Source organism: Nerophis lumbriciformis, linkage group LG04 (genome assembly GCF_033978685.3).
Source record: "Nerophis lumbriciformis linkage group LG04, RoL_Nlum_v2.1, whole genome shotgun sequence".
NCBI classification, from domain to species: Eukaryota; Metazoa; Chordata; class Actinopteri; order Syngnathiformes; family Syngnathidae; genus Nerophis; species Nerophis lumbriciformis.
The window spans coordinates 41,686,906-41,707,573 of NC_084551.2; the positions used below are offsets into that span (position 1 = coordinate 41,686,906).

The following is a 20,668-nucleotide window of genomic DNA, read 5'->3' on the forward strand; positions in this document are numbered from 1 at the left end:
GTTGATATAATTTAGTTCATATATTTCCAGGTCAAAATCCATTCCTTTTTTAGCATATATCCATGATTCTGCGATAGTGATAACTATAAAAGTTTTGTTAAATTGTTCCAAAAAATGCTTCACGTTGTTGTGGTTTGCATACAAAAAACTTCTGCTGTTTAAATGAAAAATCGACAGTTTGCTGTTGATTTTAATGTTTCCGTTATGTTGTTTGTCTGTATAATAAAAACAATTATTCCTGGTATGAAAGAAACATTTTTTATCTGGATGTATATCCTTATCTAATTACGGAATTACACTGAAGGTTTTCAGTTTCATACATTCCTGTTCAGCAATCTTTTGTGTTGCCCTATGAATGTCTAGAAGTGTAGATGAATGTGCACATGAGTACAGATCTTCTTGTTCGGTAATTCCTTAGAGCGTTGTAATCTTTTATTGAATGTTTGTCTTCCATCAGGCTCCATTATCATTGCTGTTGTTGTGGTCGCTCTTGGAGTTTCAATATTTGTGCAGATCCTTGATGTCTATGACAACTATTATTCTAGTTTCTGGATTCCCATTCAGTTTCATGTAAATTTTGCAGTTAGCTCTCCAAGTACCCTGAATTGTCCCCCCTTTCCTCAAGTGGCGTGCTTTCTTGGCATTTTCAGCACTGCTTTTAGTGAGGTGCTTGTTCAGCTTTTTTCCCTCTGTCAGCAATATTATTTTGGATTTCCTGTTAGAATGCTTCACCGTGATAGTGTTAGTGCCTCTTCTATTTCGTGAAATGCATGCATTAATGGTGGACATATCAACATCAATTCCCGTTGACTGTAGAAACTTGACCACTTGTTGCTCCGTTGAAGCAGCGTACATGTCGTTTGGTTCTCCTCTATTGTCAACTGCTCTTGTGACAGTGACAGGCTAAGACGCCAAGGCACTTCATAGTTCTTCACTATTTCTTACTGGATGCCACAATGCGATGAAAAACATTAACCAGCTTCAAAAGATAGAAAAAACACCTCACCTTAGAACAGTAGTATCTAAACTGCCATACAAATTGAGAAAGAAGTGGAGAGTTTCTGCATTTGACATACGGGAAAAAAGTGGACAGAGTGCAAAGTTTGCAGATTTGGTAAGATTTAGTTACAGATCCTGTTTTTGGCAAAATAAAGTATTTTGATGACAAGGTAAAGCCAACTTAAGAACAACAGGAGCTGATCAACCAAAATAAGTGCATTTTCTACAAAGTGTAACTCCAGATGCAAGTGAAAAATCACCTGAAAATGGTAAAGACCTCTTATGTCATACCAGCAAGTATTTTCAGAAACCCTGCATGTACTGAGACCAGCAGCATACCCTGTTAGAGTGTGACAAATTCATAAATCAGCCTTACAAAGACAAGATGGATTTTATAAAGGTTAAATAATTGTGCTTTGAATGTTTGTCATCAGGATATCGAAGCAAGGACTGCAGAAAAAGAGCGTCATGTGAGTTTTGCGCTAAGAAACAGCCAAGCATGCTTCATTTTGTGAAGGACAATAACAGGAACGTAAGTGACAGTAGTCAAAGAAACACAGCTGAAGCAGTTCACCCCAAATAATTATCGCACATCTCATGTGGAACCCGTGGCGCTACTGAGGCCGGAACAGACCACCGTGTTCTGTCAATTGTGCCAGTCTACGTCAAGTCAAAGAAAGGCAACAAAGTGATCGAGACATATATCATGGACAATGGAAGCTAAGCCACCTTTTGCTCTGATACAATGATGAGGCAGCTTGACTTAGAGGGCAAAAAGACTCAAATTCCCGCTTCACGCCATAGGTGAGGAACAGGTGGAATGAAGCTACAGATTCTCTGGATTAGAGGTGTGTGGTGTGAAAAAATATTTATATTGACTTACCAGAGATCCACGGACATAAAGACATTCCCGTTTCAAAGGAAAAATTCCAGTGCAAAGGGATTTGGGATGTTGGTCACACCTTGGCAGTGTTCATTTGCCACAGGTACATGCAGATATAGGTCTGCCGATAGTATGTGATGTTAATCAAATTATGGAACCATGGGAAGTTATTCACATATGCAGTAAGAACTGTCCTTGGCTGGGTCATAAATGGTGCTTTAAAAAGAAATGTTAGCTTCCACCTGAAAACAAATGTGGAATTTCTCTGAATCGCGTTTCTATTGCAGATGTCAAGAACGTGCTTGTGCAGCAGTTCAACCATGATTTCCCAGAAAAAGCCTGTAAAAAAACAAGATTTGTCACAAGAAGGTGTGCAGTTTGAAAACTTAGCTTTTTCCACAGTAGATAAGGCGCATAGATATTACAGTGTATGTCTTCACTTCAGAAATACAGACACAAAAATGCCCAACAACCTGCATGTAGCTGTGCAAAAAGCAGAAAATCTAAAAAGACACCTTGGAAAGAACAGTAACTTTTACCCAGAGTATCAGCGCTTCATGTCAGATCTGCTGAACAAAGCATATGCAGTGCGGAACTGGAGGATTTAATCTCACCAAGTGGTTGAGAAACAGCAGGACTGTCATTGTCTCCCATTCAGAGACTGAAAGAGCCAGAGGTAAAGGATTTGGATTTAACTCATGAGTCATTGCCAGAGGAAAGAGTCGATAATTGGTGCTCAGAAAAAGATGTGTTCAAAGTGATAGTAAATGCAAGGCAGACGCCACAGTACAGGCGTGACATCCTCTCATTTGTAAGTGAAATATACGACCCTTTAGGATTTATGTCACCTGTCATTCTTCCAGCTAAAATGATCCTGCATGAACTTTGAACCAGAAATATCTCGTGGGATGAGGAAATGCATGAGGAGTTGAATAACAGAGCAAGATCTCACAAGACTTCATGGTTTCACAATGCAGAGATGTTTGAAATCAAATGGATTTGGAACAGTCACATCAGCACAATTGCATCATTTTGCTGATGCCAGCAAAAAAGGTTATGGTGCAGTAACCTATCTTTGAATTACAACCGAGAAAAAAGTAATCCACTGTGCATTCATCATCAGCCAATCCAGAGTGTTTCCACTACAGCAAACAACTATCCCGAGGCTGGATTTAACAGCAGCTGCATTGGCTGTAAAAATGGACGGACTCATGAGCAATTAATTGCAAATGTACCTTGATGATTCATTGTTTTGGTGTGAAAAACACATTGTGTTGAGATACATTGCCAGTGAAAATGTTAGGTTCAAGACGTTTGTTGTCAATAAAGTGTCAGTTGACAATACCTCACCGAGACATTGGATGTATGTGAGTTCTGAGCTCAACCCAGCTGACCAAACATAACAAGGTATGAATGCAGACAAATTCACAAGGTGTCAAACTTGGTTTCAGGGACCAGGGTATTTTACATAGAACCATACAGAATGGCCTGTGTCACCTGACATAAAGAAATGCAGATGCATAATGCAAAAGTTGAAGCCCTTGGAAATGTGAACACAACATATGTGTAAGAGAACAAAATAAACAAGCTTACTTGTCATTATTCAAACTGACACAGTGTGAAGAAGGCAGTGTTATGGATGTTGAAGTTTAAAAAGCTGCTTCAGAAGTTGAGTGCACATCTCAAGTTGCTTCTGTCTTAAGAAAAGATAGTGTTGAGAAAAAAACAAATATAGTGTGTGTGGGGGGGCGGGGGGGGGGGGTGCGCCTGTGGACCTGCAGCGAAGCGGGGTGTGTCAGGATCGGTTTCGAGATTAGTGACAGGTGCGTAGATGACACAGCTGTGAGTGTTTGTCTGATCACCTGTTGTCAGAAAAATTGGATGTAAATTATCAAAAAACGCTTGGAAGATTCCGCTGTGGACGATGGAATGAGACGGGAGGGGTCATCCATTGTCCTCGAAAACCTGCCCAAGCTGGATCCAGGACAAGCCCAAGCCCGAGGGATCTTCTTATTTTGTCTTCAATGTGACCGAAAACAATGAATGTTTACATACTCCCCATTCCTGTTGAGACAGGTGTTGTTGTGTAAACATTGAACATCTAAATAAAAGAGGAGACGAAAACCTTCTTCGTCAGAGCGTGGGTGACACTGTAGCGGTTACAGTGTCGACACGGTATCTCCTCAATTGAGTCCAAATTTAATTCTGTCTCTGTTTGATTCCTTGCCTTTTTGTCTTATTTAATAGATGTCATCAGTGTTTGAACCTGACACCTGTCGCTCGGTTAAAGGCAGCGGTTGGGAAAGAGAGGAGGTTTGTTGATGATGGAGAACAAGTACGAGCACGAGCATGAGAGTAACGCAAGGACTCAAAAGGAACACAAAAAACATTTATTGAAAAATAAATCACTGTTCATGAAGGCAACTGTCATGTCCTTGGGGGGTGATCTAACGGACCCGAAAGCAAGAGGCTTCCACAATTTGGCGCCCAACCTGGCTGGATCACCGGTGGCGGGGGAAGACGATCCCCTGACGGCTCTCGCGGGCGTGCTCGCAGAGGTGGCAGCATGGAGTTGGCAGCATGGGGATTCCTCTTCCTCCCCCATGCGGTGTATGGTGACAGCCATACACCGCATGGGGGAGGAAGAGGAATCCCATGCCTTTTTGGACATGTTTGCGGCCACGGCGACAGCATGTGCGTGGCCGGAGGAAGAGTGGGGGGTGCGGCTCTTGCCGCTCCTGACGGGGGAGGCGTAGCGCGCGGCGCTCAGCCTGCCCGCAGCATCCAGAATGCGCTTCACGGACCTGAGGAAGGCGGTGCTGGACCGGACGGGAGGCACCGCTGAAGATTACAGGCGCCGGTTCCGGTCCATGCGTCTGGGGGAGGAGGACCGGCCATTCACCTTTGGTCAGCGGCTCCAGGACGCAGCGACGCGCTGGCTGCAGCCGGGAGAGGGAGACGGCCGACTCTTGGACCAGATCATCTGGGAGCAGTTCCTGAGGCGATCCCGACGCGGACGGCTAACTGGATCCGGTACCACTGGCCCCGGCACCTCTTAGCAGCGGTGACCCTCGCCGAGGACCACCTGGCCGTTCACCGCGAGGCGCAACCGGCACCCACAACGTGCAACCGGCACCCACAACGCGCAACCGGCACCCACAACGCGTGGACAAAGCGCACAACCGGCACCCACAGAGCGCGAACAAAGCGCGCAACCGGCACCCACAGAGCGCGAACAAAGCGCGCAACCGAGACCTACAACGCGCATGTCCTTGGGGGGTGATCTAACGGACCCAGAAGCAAAAGGCTTCCACAGTAGTATAAAAAAATAATAATAATTGAGATTAACCACCAAAGGATCATCTCTCACAATAGAAGATGTTGTGAAAGGAGAATGTGAAATCATGAAATTTTGTCAAGGTCAAAGCATCAGTAAGAAGCTGACATGTCTGAAAAAAGGCATCAAGATTAAAAGAAGCGGTCATCTGGTGAAGCTTGATCCTGTTTTACTGAATAATGCCACACACAAGTTCTTGCGAGTTGAAAGTTCCTTTCGCTCTTCTTTCTCTCCGATGTCAAGGACGTTGTAATAGAATTACAAAAGAAATAAATAATAAAGAAGATGTCACACATACTCTAATGTCGGCAACAATTTAGACTACAGAGTTTTAGGAACACCACAACTGTGTTCAACCAATCAGCATTTGACAGCAAAGCCGGCCCCTCAAAGTACCAGCAAACTAGAAAACTAAAATAGTACCTGTGGAACTTAATTTGCATAGGAAATTTTTAGTGGAAACGCAGGGTTACCAGGGTAAATGGGAAAATTCCTGTAAAAATTCCTGCAGTGGAAAAGGGACTCACATGACCTGTATCAGTATTGGTATTGGTTGACCTCACTCATGGTATTGGTATTGGAATAGGCAGCACAAAAACCTGATCTCAACATCCCATCCTAATTCCTATAATTGCAATTTAATCATAAATCGTCAACCTTCAAAAAGGGTTCTTCCGTCGCTCATGTGCAAACCTTTGACAAAGTGGAGTGCAGTGTGTAATTTAAACATCACTCACTGTGTGAGACGAGTGTTGAGCTCTTCTGTGTCGTTGACATCAAACCAGCCAATGTCCTGTCGCATGACGCTGTGGAAAAAACGCTTGCGAATGCGTTGGACCTGCCATGCAGCTGATATTGTAAAGAAGGCAACTTGCATGTACGCAGTCACCAGCACAAAGGCCCCTATGATGGAGAAATAGACAGCGTAGCTGGAATTGGAGAAAGAATAGTGATCAAATGTGTCTCATTAAAGGCAGCTTCTGAATTGACTTCTTGTCCTACATGGCCATCGCCTCCTGAAAGGTTGCGTTAAAAATCATGGCGGTGGAATCTGAAAATAGAAAATAAAATATGTTAATCACTGAGTTAGATAATTATTATGCCTTCTGTGAACTCACTGTGGTCGCTGGTGTTGTTTTGATTTACAGAGAGATGTATGAAGGTATCCGTCATTTCTCCAAACACAACACACATAAAAGGCATGGCTGATCCATGGACCACCGACATTAAGGTCCCAAAGACTATTAGTACAATGTCTCTGCCGTCTGCAAACCTGAACTGTGCTCATGCAAAGAAAAAGAGAAACCAATTTTGAACAATGTTAGAAAGCAATTATATTAGCAGAGCTCTTGTGTGGGACAGATAACTTCAAAATGACTGCATTAATATGCACATAATATTCCTGTATTAGTATTTCAAAATAGGCTACATACAGGTGAGAAAAAACATTTACTTTTAGAAGGAGCAGTTGAGTGTTTGTGAGGAGGTGCACGGGTCCCTGTAAACTGGTCCTCACGATGCCAGCATTTCAGTCATATTATGTCAATTTCTACACTCTTGGGTCGCCAGAAGGTCGGCGTGGAGGGGGGCGTGGTCGGCGCGCCTCCTGTGTAGGGCCCGGCTTCGAAGCCCAAGCTGACAGGTGAGTGGATTGCCCAGCTGAGGCTGGTTGTCCAATCACCTGTCTCCTTTAACAGCAGCGTCCGAGGCCATGAGAGAGAAAGAAAGCAGACACACACGGGCGAGGCCGCGAGCGAGACAGCCCCGAACATTGCTCAACATAAACGAAAAAATAAAAGACTTGTTGAACCCTCGACTCGGGCTCACAAGGATTCTGTCGGTCCCAAGGGAACCCACCTATTAGAGACTTCTACAGTCGGTGACCACTGGACTCTTCCACCTCTTCCATGACCTGAAATGTGTTTCAGGCTGGTTTGTGTTTTCATTAACACGGAAATCATAGGCTCTTACTCACCATCAATGCATTGAAAAATAAAGCATGTTTCAACACACTCCCAACATTATCCTCAACGGCCAACGTCTCAAGGTAGTGAAACACTTCACATATCTCGGAAGCCAACAACAATCAGCTGTGGAGCTACTTACTGCTTTTGGCAATTTACAAACCACTATTTGGAACACCTCCGAATTTTGATGATGCCCAGTTTTTTGATCGTCTCATCAAATTACTTCCAGATCTAAATTCTCACCAGCTCATTATGGGAGGTGATTTTCATTTTTGCTTAGAACCTGGGATGGACAGATCAACAGCCAGAAAAGGTTATGTAGCATCTAAATCAGTTTCCTATATACAAACTTTTCTTTCGGAAATTGGCATATCCGATATATATGGCGTTTTTTGCATCCAAAAAGTAGGGAATACTCCTTCTTCTCGCATGTGCACCACACATACAGCAGAATCGACTATTTTTTCTCTGACAATAAATTGACTCCTTACATAAGTACTTGTGAGTATCAAACTATATTAATATCTGACCATGCTCCCCTTTTATTGAAGCTGAATTTGCCTGAATCAAGGACAATTAGAAGAAATTGGAGGTTTAATTCTTTATTATTAGCAGATGAAAATTTTGTACTTTTTTTATCAGAACAAATCTCTCTATTTTTGGAAATAAACATGACCACAGATGTTTCAGTTGCAACTGTTTGGGAGGCCCTTAAGGCTTACTTAAGAGGGCAGATAATATATTTTATGGCTAATAAGAGAAAGAACTCGGAAGCAAAACAACTAAGTCTGGACAAGCAAATAGCTGATATTGATAAAATATGTGCACAATTCCCATCTCCTGACTTATATAAAGAGCGTATGAAACTTAAAGCAGAATATGACCTTATTTCATCATTTTTCATTGAAAACCTTCTGCTCAGGAATAGGAGTGTTCTGTATGAACATGGTGAGAAGGCAGGGGAAATTATGTCCAGACAATTGAAGGGGGCAAGAGCTAAAGAAATTATCAATGGTGTGCTTTCTCAGGATGGTAGGGTCACTACAGACCAACAGGAAATAAATAAAATTTTTAAAGATTACTATTGTAAACTGTATGCGTCCAACAGTCCCTCCAACCCCAATGCCATACAGGATTTTTTTAAGGATCTATATATCCCATCCTTGCCACCAGATCAGGTCTTAAAGGCCTACTGAAACCCACTACTACCGACCACACAGTCTGATAGTTTATATATCAATGATGAAATCTTAACATTGTAACACATGCCAAGACTAACTTATAAAGTGCAATTTTAAATTTCCCGGGAAACTTCCGGTTGAAAACGTCTAGGTATGATGACGTATGCGCGTTACGTCAGTAGTTAAATCAGACATTTTGGAATAGGTCGGTTGCCATCTTAAATCGTCTTTTTCATCGCTAAATTCCACAGTATTCTGAACATCTGTGTTGGTGAATCTTTTGCAATTTGTTTAATGAACAATGGAGACTGCAAAGAAGAAACCTGTAGGTGCGATCGGTGTATTAGCGTCTGGCTACAGCAACACAACCAGGAGGACTTTGACTTGGATAGCAGACGCGCTATCCGACGCTAGCCGCCAACGGCATCGATGATCGTGTGAAGTCCTTCTTCGCGCCGTCGATCGCTGGAACGCAGGTGAGCACTGGTGTTGATGAGCAGATGAGAGCTGGCGTAGGTGGAGAGCTAATGTTATTAGCATAGCTCTATCTAGGTCCCGTAGCTAAGTTAGCTTCATTGGTGTCGTTAGCAACAGCATTGCTAGGCTTCGTCAGGCGGTACAGCATTAACCGTGTGGTTACAGGTCCAGAGTTTGGTAGTATTGTTGATATTCTGTCTATCCTTCCAGTCAGGGGCTTATTTCTTTTGTTTCTATCTGCAGTTAAGCACGATGCTATCACGTTAGCTCCGTAGCTAAAGTGCTTCGCTGATGTATTGTCGTGGAGATAAAAGTCACTGTGAATGTCCATTTCGCGTTCTCGACTCTCATTTTCCAGAGGATATAGTATCCGAGGTGGTTTAAAATACAAATCCGTGATCCACAATAGAAAAAGGAGAGAGTGTGGAATCCAATGAGCCCTTGTACCTAAGTTACGGTCAGAGCGAAAAAAGATACGCCCTGCACTGCACTCTAGTCCTTCACTCTTACGTTTTTCATCCACGAATCTTTCATCCTCGCTCAAATTAATGGGATAATTGTCGCTTTCTCGGTCCGAATCGTTCTCGCTGCTGGTGTAAACAATGGGGAAATGTGAGGAGACTTTCAACTTGTGACATCACGCTACTTCCGGTACAGGCAAGGCTTTTTTTTATCAGCGACCAAAAGTTGCGAACTTTATCGTCGATGTTCTCTACTAAATCCTTTCAGCAAAAATATGGCAATATCGCGAAATGATCAAGTATGACACATAGAATGGATCTGCTATCCCCGTTTAAATAAAAAAAATGTCATTTCAGTAGGCCTTTAAATATAGATAAGCCAGTAACACAACAAGAAATATTGGAAGCCATTAAGTCTCTGCAAACTAAAAAATCACCTGGTTTGGATGGTCTGCCGTGTGAATTTTATGTGAAATTTTCCACACAGTTAGCTCCTATTTTGGCAGCCATGTATTCAGAATCACTAGAAGCGGGATTTCTTCCAACCACCCTAAATCAGGCATGCATAACATTACTGGCAAAAAAGAGCAAGGACCCCTTAGACTGTGGATCCTACAGACCCATATCTTTGTTAAACACAGACTATAAAATATTGGCCAAAGTACTAGCTTACCGTTTGGAAAACATTTTACCCAGTTTAATATCCCCAGACCAGACAGGTTTTGTTAAGCATAGACGCTCCTTTTTTAATACCCGACGCCTGTTTAACATAATGTACACTCCTTGTCAAGCTGCTTCAGAATGTCTTCTCTCCATGGATGCAGAGAAGGCATTCGATAGAGTAGAATAGGACTACCTCTTTGAAACGCTGGCAAAATTCGGATTCGGGGAAACATTCATCACATGGATAAAACTGTTATATTCCAGCCCTTCTGCTATGATTCTGACTAATAATTTGTATTCAAGTCCTTTTGATGTACACTGTGGAACTCGCCAGGGATGCCCCCTCAGCCCCCTTCTTTTTGTCCTGGCAATCGAACCCCTAGCTTTAGCCATTAGGTCTAATCACTCTATAATGGGCATAAATAGAGGAAACATAGAACATAAATGGTCCCTTTATGCTGACGATCTTCTCCTTTATGTGTCCAACGCAGAGTCTGCAATTCCATTAATTCTTAGCCTGTTACAACAGTTTGGTGAAATCTCTAGTTATAAATTGAATTTAAATAAAAGTGAGCTACTGCCCTTGAATATGGACGTCACAATACTAGAAAACATTAGGTTGCCCTTTAAGATCACTACAGACAGTTTTAATTACCTCAGAGTTACTATTACAAAGAATTTTAAAGACCTCTTCAGACAAAACTTTGGGATCTGGCTAATTCATACTTGCCAACCCTCCCGGATTTTCCGGGAGACTCCCGAAATTCAGCGCCTCTCCCGAAAACCTCCCGGGACAAATTTTCTCCCGAAAATCTCCCGAAATTCAGGCGGAGCTGGAGGCCACGCCCCCTCCAGCTCCATGCGGACCTCAGTGACGTGTTGACAGCCTGTTCATACGTCCGCTTTCCCACAATATAAACAGCTAATGATCGAGGGCGAGTTCTTGGTTTCTTATGTGGGTTTATTGTTAGGCAGTTTCATTAACGTCCTCCCAGCGCGGTAACAACACACAACAACAGCAGTCAAGTCTTCGTCTACCGTAAAGCAGTTCGTCTGCCGTAAACAACAATGTTGTGACACTTTTAAACAGGACAATACTGCCATCTACTGTACATGCATATGTGACCCACCCATAATGTGTCACATTTTTGTGTTGATTTATTTATTTTATTTTGTGGTTTGAATTCGTTTTTGGAGCTGTCATTACACATTTATCAGTATTCACATTGGTCAGTAGGGGGCAGTAGGGCGTTTCTTCCCAATTGAATGCTATCACCTGCAGACTGAAAGTGTCTTGTCATTCTGATGAGCGCGACCAGTCTGTGAACAATTGAAACGTCCTGTGTGCTTTTTCCTCCTGTATAACAGGTTAGTTTTGGTGAATCAACTCACTCAATAATATCCATGTGATCTTTATAAGTTTAAGTACACATTCTGATGGTGGAGCCTAACTCTAAAGTGTTTGTGAGTTGTAGTTTGTATTTGTGAATGAATCCAGTGCACAGCTGCAGTAATCAATACAAAAAGGCGACGTGAGTGCGCAATGTTTATATAGGAACTTCTGATCCTAATTCAGACTCCCAAATTAGAGCTCCCGTTTTCTTATTGATTTTATAATGTATATTTGTATAATGTGTGTGTTCTGAAATAGTGACAGAGAATAGAACAAGGATGGACAATTCAACCCTTAACTCAACAATGAGTGTGTGTGTATATGTGTAAATAAATGAACACTGAAATTCAAGTATTTATTTTATTTATATATATATATATATATATATAAGTAATAAATAAAAATTAAAAAAAAAAAATATATATATATATATATATATATATATATATATAGCTAGAATTCACTGAAAGTCAAGTATTTCTTATATATATATATCTTAACCACGCCCCCACCATGCCCCCCCCCCCCACCTCCTGAAATCGGAGGTCTCAAGGTTGGCAAGTATGGGCTAATTGGACTCCCCTTTTCATTTCACTTATAGGCAGAGTCAATGCAATTAAGATGACTGTGCTTCCAAAATATTTGTATCTGTTTCAATGCTGACCTGTATTTATCCCTGGTACATTTTAAAAAAAATTAGACTCAATAATCTCATCTTATATTTGGAATGGCAAACAGCCACGTCTGTGCAAGGAGTTTTTACAAAGAGCAAAACATGATGGAGGTATGGCCCTTCCAAATTTCTGTATGTATTACTGGGCCACCAACTTGCATTGCATGTCATATTGGACGTATTACCATCTACATCAAGAAAGTCCTACATGGGTGAAGCTGGAGACACATTCTTGTGGTTCTGCTCCCTTAGCAGCCCTAATGGGTGCAGCTTTGCCTCTGTCAGTGAAAACAATTAACATTAATCCTGTAGTAAGTCACTCGCTCAAAATATACTGTCAATTTAGAAAACATTTTAACCTGCAAGGAATGAGCCTTTTCAGTCCAGTAGCATCAAATCACTGCTTTCCACCTTCAACACTTGACACAGCTTTTAATATGTGGCATCAAAGGGGTTTGAAATACTTCAATGATCTTTTTATAGACAATATATTCGCCTCTTTTACGGAGTTGTCCAAGAAATTTAATCTACCCAGTTCCCATATATTTAGATATTTCCAGATAAGGGATTATGTTAAAACAGTTCTTCCGCAGTTCCCTAACAAACCCTCTAAATCAACCACAGATACAATTATGTCTTTAAATCCAATAAAGAAGAGGGCAATTTCACATATACTTAATTTACTCTCAGGATTAGAATGCACTTCCATGCTAAGAATCAGAACAGCATGGGAACAAGACCTCCAAATATCAATAGATGACATAACCTGGGCAACAATTGAGTAAAGGGTTCACTCATCTTCAAAGTGCGCACAACACTCACTGGTCCAATTTAAAGTGATACACCGGGTGCACTTCTCAAAAGCAAAATTAGCAAAAATATTTCCCCAAATTAACCCATTATGTGATAGATGTAAACTAGATAACGCAACATTAATACACATGTTTTGGCTTTGTCCGAAGCTAAAGGGGTACTGGAAGTCCATCTTCGAAGCACTCTCCACGGTCTTAACATTTCAAATCGATCCAAACCCTTTAATTTCTGTATTTGGAATCATTCCTGAAGGGATGGAACTACTTGTAGGGGGTCACAAAATAGTTGCCTTTACCACCCTCCTCGCACGCCGCCTGATATTGTTGAAGTGGAAGGAGGCTGTCCCACCCTCAGTCTCCCACTGGATAAGGGACGTACTAGCAAACCTGAAGCTCGAGAAAATAAGATATACATTACGGGGCTCTGAAAACAAGTTTTTTAAAGTGTGGAGACCTTTTTTGCCTTTTTTTGACCAATCCTCAAGTGCAGGAAGAGCCCTAGATACTGTATGTACCTAAATATGACTGCAGACGTTTCAGGCCTTGTCATGCTGCTTCCAAATTATGTTTCAGTTTTCAATTACTTTGTTTTAAGTGCCTTGTACTGAACTGTATTTATTTATTTATTTTATTTTTTTACTCCGGGTACTTTTGTACTCTTACTTTTGTTTTTGTTTTGAGTGACAGCGGGGGTAGGGGATGAAGAGGGTTTGAATTTGTTGTTAATGTGAATGTGAAATCAATAAAAAGAACTATGAAAGAACACCAAAGCATCCATCATCAAACAAAAACAAGGTTTATCATACTGTAGTAGTGAGTTGTAGTGATGGTCAACGTGATTCCACAACTTGTAAAGTCTTTAGTTTATTTCCTGGGATGGTCACGTGTCCTTTATTTAAAAGCGAACTGCACTTTTTAAAAATGTTATTTTGCCAAGCGTCACAATTATTATACAGACCAAAAAAGACAAAATGTTTTTATTTTGTTTTCGCTTTCTAAAATATAAAAATCGTCTTGTTCTTGGTGGCTACCAATGCAGCTAATGGGAGCAATCAATTCTATCACTAAAATATTTAAAAAATGCATTCAAAAACCATCAACAATTCTTAATTTACATTCTGTATCCTGAATAATAACCAAACTGTAGCGAGTTTGTATTGCACAACGCAATGCCATAAGACAAAAATCTGTACTGACTGACAAACATAAATAACCATATTACAGTATCTATAAAATATTAGTCCACATTAGGGCTGGGCGATATTGCCTTTTTTTAATATCGCGATATTTTAAGGCCATATCGCGATACACGATATATATCTCGATATTTTGCCTTCGCCTTGAATGAACACTTGATGCATAATTTGGCCCGCCGTGTAATTTCATTTGGCCCTTGAGGCAATATCAAATTAACATTAGAGCTTTCAACCGATCACCACCTGGTGGTGAGTTGGCTGCGATGGTGGGGGAGGATGCCGGACAGACCTGGCAGGCCCAAACGCATTGTGAGGGTTTGCTGGGAACGCCTGGCAGAGTCTCCTGTCAGAGAGAGTTTCAATTCCCACCTCCGGAAGAACTTTGAAAATGTCACGAGGGAGGCGCTGGACATTGAGTCCGAGTGGACGATGTTCCGTGCCTCTGTTGTCGAGGCGGCCGATTGGAGCTGTGGCCGCAAGGTGGTTGGTGCCTGTCGTGGCGGTAATCCTAGAACCCGTTGGTGGACGCCGGCAGTGAGGGATGCCGTCAGGCTGAAGAAGGAGTCCTATCGGGTTCTTTTGGCTCATGGGACTCCTGAGGCAGCAGACAGGTACCGACAGGCCAAGCGGTGTGCGGCTTCAGCGGTCGCGGAGGCAAAAACTCAGACATGGGAGGAGTTCGGGGAGGCCATGGAAAAAGACTTCCGGACGGCTTCGAAGCAATTCTGGACCACCATCCGCCGCCTCAGGAAGGGGAAGCAGTGCAGTGTCAACACCGGGTATGGTGGGGATGGTGCTCTGCTGACCTCGACTGCGGATGTTGTGGATCGGTGGAGAGAATACTTCGAAGACCTCCTCAATCCTACCAGCACGTCTTCCTATGAGGAACAGGGCCTGGGGAATCTGTGGTGGGCTCTCCTATTTCTGGGGCTGAGGTTGCCGAGGTAGTTAAAAAGCTCCTCAGTGGCAAGGCCCCGGGGGTGGATGAGATCCTTAAGGCTCTGGATGTTGTGGGGCTGTCTTGGTTGACAAGACTCTGCAACATCGCGTGGACATCGGGGGCGGTACCTCTGGATTGGCAGACCGGGGTGGTGGTTCCTCTCTTTAAGAAGGGGAACCGGAGGGTGTGTTCCAACTATCGTGGGATCACACTCCTCAGCTTTCCCGGTAAGGTCTATTCAGGTGTACTGGAGAGGAGGCTATGCCGGATAGTCGAACCTCGGATTCAGGAGGAACAGTGTGGTTTTCGTCCTGGTCGTGGAACTGTGGACCAGCTCTATACTCTCGGCAGGGTCCTTGAGGGTGCATGGGAGTTTGCCCAACCAGTCTACATGTGCTTTGTGGACTTGGAGAAGGCATTCGACCGTGTTCAGGACGGAAGTCCTGTGGGGAGTGCTCAGAGAGTATGGGGTAACGGACTGTCTTATTGTGGCAGTTCGCTCCCTGTATAATCAGTGTCAGAGCTTGGTCTGCATTTCCGTCAGTAAGTCGGACACGTTTCCAGTGAGGGTTGGACTCCGCCAAGGCTGCCCTTTGTCACTGATTCTGTTCATAACCTTTATGGACAGAATTTCTAGGCGCAGTCAGGGCGTTGAGGGTATCTGGTTTGGTGGCTGCAGGATTAGGTCTCTGCAATTTGCAGATGATGTGGTCCTGATGGCTTCCTCCGGCCAAGATCTTCAGCTCTCACTGGATCGGTTCGCAGCCGAGTGTGAAGCGACTGGGATGGGAATCAGCACCTCCAAGTCCGAGTCCATGGTTCTCTCCCGGAAAAGGGTGGAGTGCCATCTCCGGGTTGGGGAGGAGATCTTGCCCCAAGTGGAGGAGTTCAAGTACCTCGGAGTCTTGTTCACGAGTGGGGGAAGAGTGGATCGTGAGATCGACAGGCGGATCGGTGCGGCGTCTTCAGTAATGCGGACGCTGTATCGATCCGTTGTGGTGAAGAAGGAGCTGAGCCGGAAGGCAAAGCTCTCGATTTACCGGTCGATCTACGTTCCCATCCTCACCTATGGTCATGAGCTTTGGGTCATGACCGAAAGGACAAGATCACGGGTACAAGCGGCCGAAATGAGTTTCCTCCGCCGAGTGGCGGGGCTCTCCCTTAGAGATAGGGTGAGAAGCTCTGTCATTCGGGGGGAGCTTAAAAAGTAAAGCCGCTGCTCCTCCACATCGAGAGGAGCCAGATGAGGTGGTTCGGGCATCTGGTCAGGATGCCACCCGAACGCCTCCCTAGGAAGGTGTTTCGGGCACGTCCGACCGGTAGGAGGCCAAGGGGAAGACCCAGGACACGCTGGGAAGACTATCTCTCCCGGCTGGCCTGGGAACGCCTCGGGATCCCCCGGGAGGAGCTGGACGAAGTGGCTGGGGAGAGGGAAGTCTGGGCTTCCCTGTTTAAGCTGCTGCCCCCGCGACCCGACCTCGGATAAGCGGAAGAAGATGGATGGATGGATGGATGGATTAGAGCCGTTCCGCTGGTATTATTTTCAGTGCCCCTCTCGAAAGTCTCCCGGGGCAACCATTCTCCCGAATTTCTCCCGATTTCCACCAGGACAACAATATAGGGGGCTTGCCTTAAAGGCACAGCCTTTAGCGTCCTCTACAACCTGTCGTCACGTCTGCTTTTCCTCCATACAAACAGCGTGCCGGCCCATATCACATAATATATGAGGCTTCTACACACACATAAGTGAATGCAAAGTATACTTGATCAACAGCCATACAGGTCACACTGAAGGTGGCCGCATAAACAACTTTAACACTGTTAAAAATATGCGCCACACTGTGAAACTACACCAAACAAGAATGACAAACACATTTCGGGAGAACATCCGCACCGTAACACAACATAAACACAACAGAACAAATACCCAGAACCCCTTGCAACACTAACTCTTCTGGGACGCTACAATATACAACCCCCCCACACCACCACCACCAAACCCTGCCCCCCCTTTCTCTTGCTACTTCAAGGCTTGAATGTTTGATTCATTCATTATTGTTATTTTATTTTCATATTTATTATTAGCCTGTGGAAAAAGTTTATTTTGATATTTACCTCAGAAGGCTGCAAATAGAAAAGAGACATTCAATTTTTATTAAAATTTTATTTGATATGCCATTGATATTTTTGAATTATTATTATTATTTGAAACTCGATTTTCATGTCACTATAAAGTTATATAAGCCTTGCTTGTTCAATATGCAATGCAAAACTTGTTTGGGTCCCTATTAAAAGGTTAATTTGTTCAACCTTGGCCCGCGGCTTTGTTCAGTTTAAAATGTTGGCTCACTCTGTATTTGAGTTTGACACCCCTGGTCTAGCGGGTGACTTTTCAAATGATGCTACATATTAGCAGTGTAGCCGAGTGTCCTGGGTTCGCCTATACAGCGTACTTATCTAATAAAATAATAAACGGGAGACATTAGAGAAGGTTCGGTAGCCACCGCTTCTTTAATGTCAACATCACACACCTCCTTCCACAACCACACACACCCTACGTCACAGCCCTACTGCAACAACTCTGGAGGGACAAAACTCCTCCTCCTTACCTAACACACTCTGGTAACTTGGGACACCCTGAACTGTTTGTTACAGCAGTAATTCTACTTTTTATAGCAACGCTTTTGCCCCACACTTGACAAATTACGGTTGTCTGTTCGACATCTTCCCACTTGAAGCCAAACCACCGCCAGACGATGGACCCCCTGCTGTTTTTTGGGGGAATTAATTATTCCTCCATTTGTTACCAGATTTGCACCTTCTTTCTCTTGTATTCGCGCTCGCACCACTCCGCTAGCATCACAGCTAACGTTAGCCATGCTGCTACCTTTCTCCTCGGGGAGGGCGTATACGTATGTGATGTATGACGTGACAGTATGTGACGTATGTAAGAAGGTGCGCTTGTCTGTCTGTGAGAAGGAGAGACTGGAAAGAGGAGGAGAGCCTGTGGTGTAATGCCCGCAGCAAAAAGCAACTGCGTGAGAACGTATACTCGATATCACGATATAGTCATTTTCTATATCACACAGAGACAAAATCGCGATATATCGCGTATATCGATATATCGCCCAGCCCTAGTCCAAATTTCATGTTTTGTTTGTATACAGCTAGCCAGACAGCATATGCTGTCTGTCATGACGTGCTGCATGTATCATGATCAGAGGTGGGTAGAGTAGCCAGAAATTGTACTCAAGTAAGAGTACTGTTACTTTAGAGATGTATTACTCAAGTAAAAGTAAGGAGTAGTCACCCAAATATTTACTTGAGTAAAAGTAACAAGTATGTTGTAAAAAAACTACTCAGGTACTGAGTAACTGATGAGTAACAAACACACACATATCATATATATATATATATATATATATATATATATATACACACACACACACACACACACATATATATACATATATATATATATATATATACACATATATAAATATATATATATATATATATATATATATATATATATATATATATATATATACATACATTGATATATACAGTATATAATTTATTTTAATTTTTTTTGCCGTTTTTGTTTACATGTTAATAGTGTTTTAATGAATATACATGCATGTTTAACACATATAGATTCCTTTCTTTCATGAAGACAAGAATATAAGTTGGTGTATTACCTGATTCTGATGACTTGCATTGATTGGAATCAGACAGTAGTGATGACAAACGTCCACGTTTTCAAATGGAGGAGAAGAAAAGTTCCTCCTTTCTGTCTAATACCACATGAAAGTGGTTGGTTTTTGGCATCTTATATGTCCAGCTTCCATATTCGTTTTTATACACTTTACAAGAAATACATTGGCGGCAAACTCCGTAGCTTGCTAGCTTGTTTGCGCAGGCTTTCGGAGACTCTTATTTTGAAAGCGCAGGCACGATGGAGCGGCAGTTTTATTGTGAAGACAGGAACTGTGCAGTCAGTCTTGTACGGTTGAAATAAAAAATGGTCTTTTTTCCTTCACACTTTTGATTGATTGATTGGAACTTGTATTAGTAGATTGCACAGTACAGTACATATTCCGTACAATTGACCACTAAATGGTAACACCCCAATAAGTTTTTCAACTTGTTTAAGTCAGGTCATGTGACCCCTGGCTCTGTTTGATTGGTCCAACGTCACCAGTGACTGCATCTGATTGGTGGAACGGAGTGAACGTCACCAGTGACTGTATTTGTTGAAACGCAGGCACTCTGAAGGTCTGTCTGACAGACCAAATCAAACAAAGCGTGCATTAACAGATCGATAAAAATTAGTAGCGAGTAGCGAGCTGAATGTAGATAAAAGTAGCGGAGTAAAAGTAGCGTTTCTTCTCTATAAATATACTCAAGTAAAAGTGTTGCATTAAAACTACTCTTAGAAGTACAATTTATCCCAAGAGTTACTCAAGTAGATGTAACGGAGTAAATGTAGCGCGTTACTACCCACCTCTGATCATGATCAATATAAAGTGTGACTCACTCGATGTTTGGTCCAGCTGGCCAAGGACACTTTTTACGGTTAATTATGGGTAAGCACGCCATTTATGACAAAATAGCTTGGCTTTAAATTCCACATTTTGCAGTTTTGATTCACTTTCACCCCACTCTGGTGGCTTCCGTCTGCTCCAACATCTCACATTATTCCTTCGTGCTGGCTTCTAGAAGCAGTAATCCATCCTCCATGAATTCAGATTAAAAAAGATAAGGTTGTGAATCTTCGTTATTTGTTACCAAGTATGCAATAATGCGCCAAAGAATTAGTTGCGGCAATGATTAAAATGACCAAAATACGGTGAATAATGTACATATTACATATTATGAACATGTCTGTTACTACAATATATATAGACTTGCAGTGTGAATATAAAACGTGGATGTAGGGTTTTGAAGTTGTTTTAGAGGGATTTGAAGGCTACAATTGTGACTCCCTTTTGCCGCGTTATCCTTTCTCTCATAATGATCGTAAACAATAGGCAAAATTTAAAAAAAAAGGTGCAGTTCCCCTTTGACTGCTAACTTTGTCAGTGTTCCAATACCATCAATACTAGCGAAAATGTTTTGTCATCTCATTGAATTGAACGCTGGCTGTAAAGTATCAACTCGTTGAGGTACGAAGATTGTGCATTAGGCAGGAGGTATCACTCCTGTTTATTTTTTGGGCCAAACATGGTGTTGTTGGAGAAGAACAAAGCTTGTTTATTACACTTTATCTGCTTTGTGTTTTATATCGATGTCAAAAAGTAAACACCATGTTTTTTTTACATTACTTATGTGTTTTTCATGTCACAAAGGTATATATAAAAAAATCACTCATGTGACATAGCATGTTAATGTTTTATGGTGTATAGGGACAATCGATAGAAAATGGATGGATGGATAGTTAATTCCTATACAACAATTTCTGCTCAAACCTTTAATAGATCAGTCCCGATATAGCATGTACATGTACATATGTTTAGTACATGTCAATGTAGACAAAATGTACATAACTTAAAAAAATACCTCTCTCAATAAAATGTCATAGAGATAAAGGCATCATTTAATGAAAAAAAGCTGACACGTTGATAATATTATTGAACAAAAATACAAATATTTGTCTTAAACGTTATCCATATACTTAATCTAT

General features: G+C 42.3%; 1 protein-coding gene across 11 annotated transcripts in view; it reads right to left on the reverse strand.

Moving 5' to 3' along the window:
- Positions 1-20,668, reverse strand: part of LOC133602392 (ATP-dependent translocase ABCB1-like) — a 129,554-nt gene that overhangs the window by 61,396 nt on the left and 47,490 nt on the right. For all 11 annotated transcript variants that reach the window (XR_009814879.1, XM_061955581.1, XM_061955589.1 and 8 more), the window contains 3 exons: positions 6,338-6,497; positions 6,222-6,270; positions 5,957-6,148 (listed from right to left, as the gene is read on the reverse strand). Coding sequence is in view for 10 of the 11 variants with exons in the window: in XM_061955581.1 (XP_061811565.1) it covers positions 5,957-6,148; positions 6,222-6,270; positions 6,338-6,497 (401 nt within the window). In the remaining variant the exon portion in view is untranslated. The remainder of the gene's footprint in view (positions 1-5,956; positions 6,149-6,221; positions 6,271-6,337; positions 6,498-20,668) is intronic.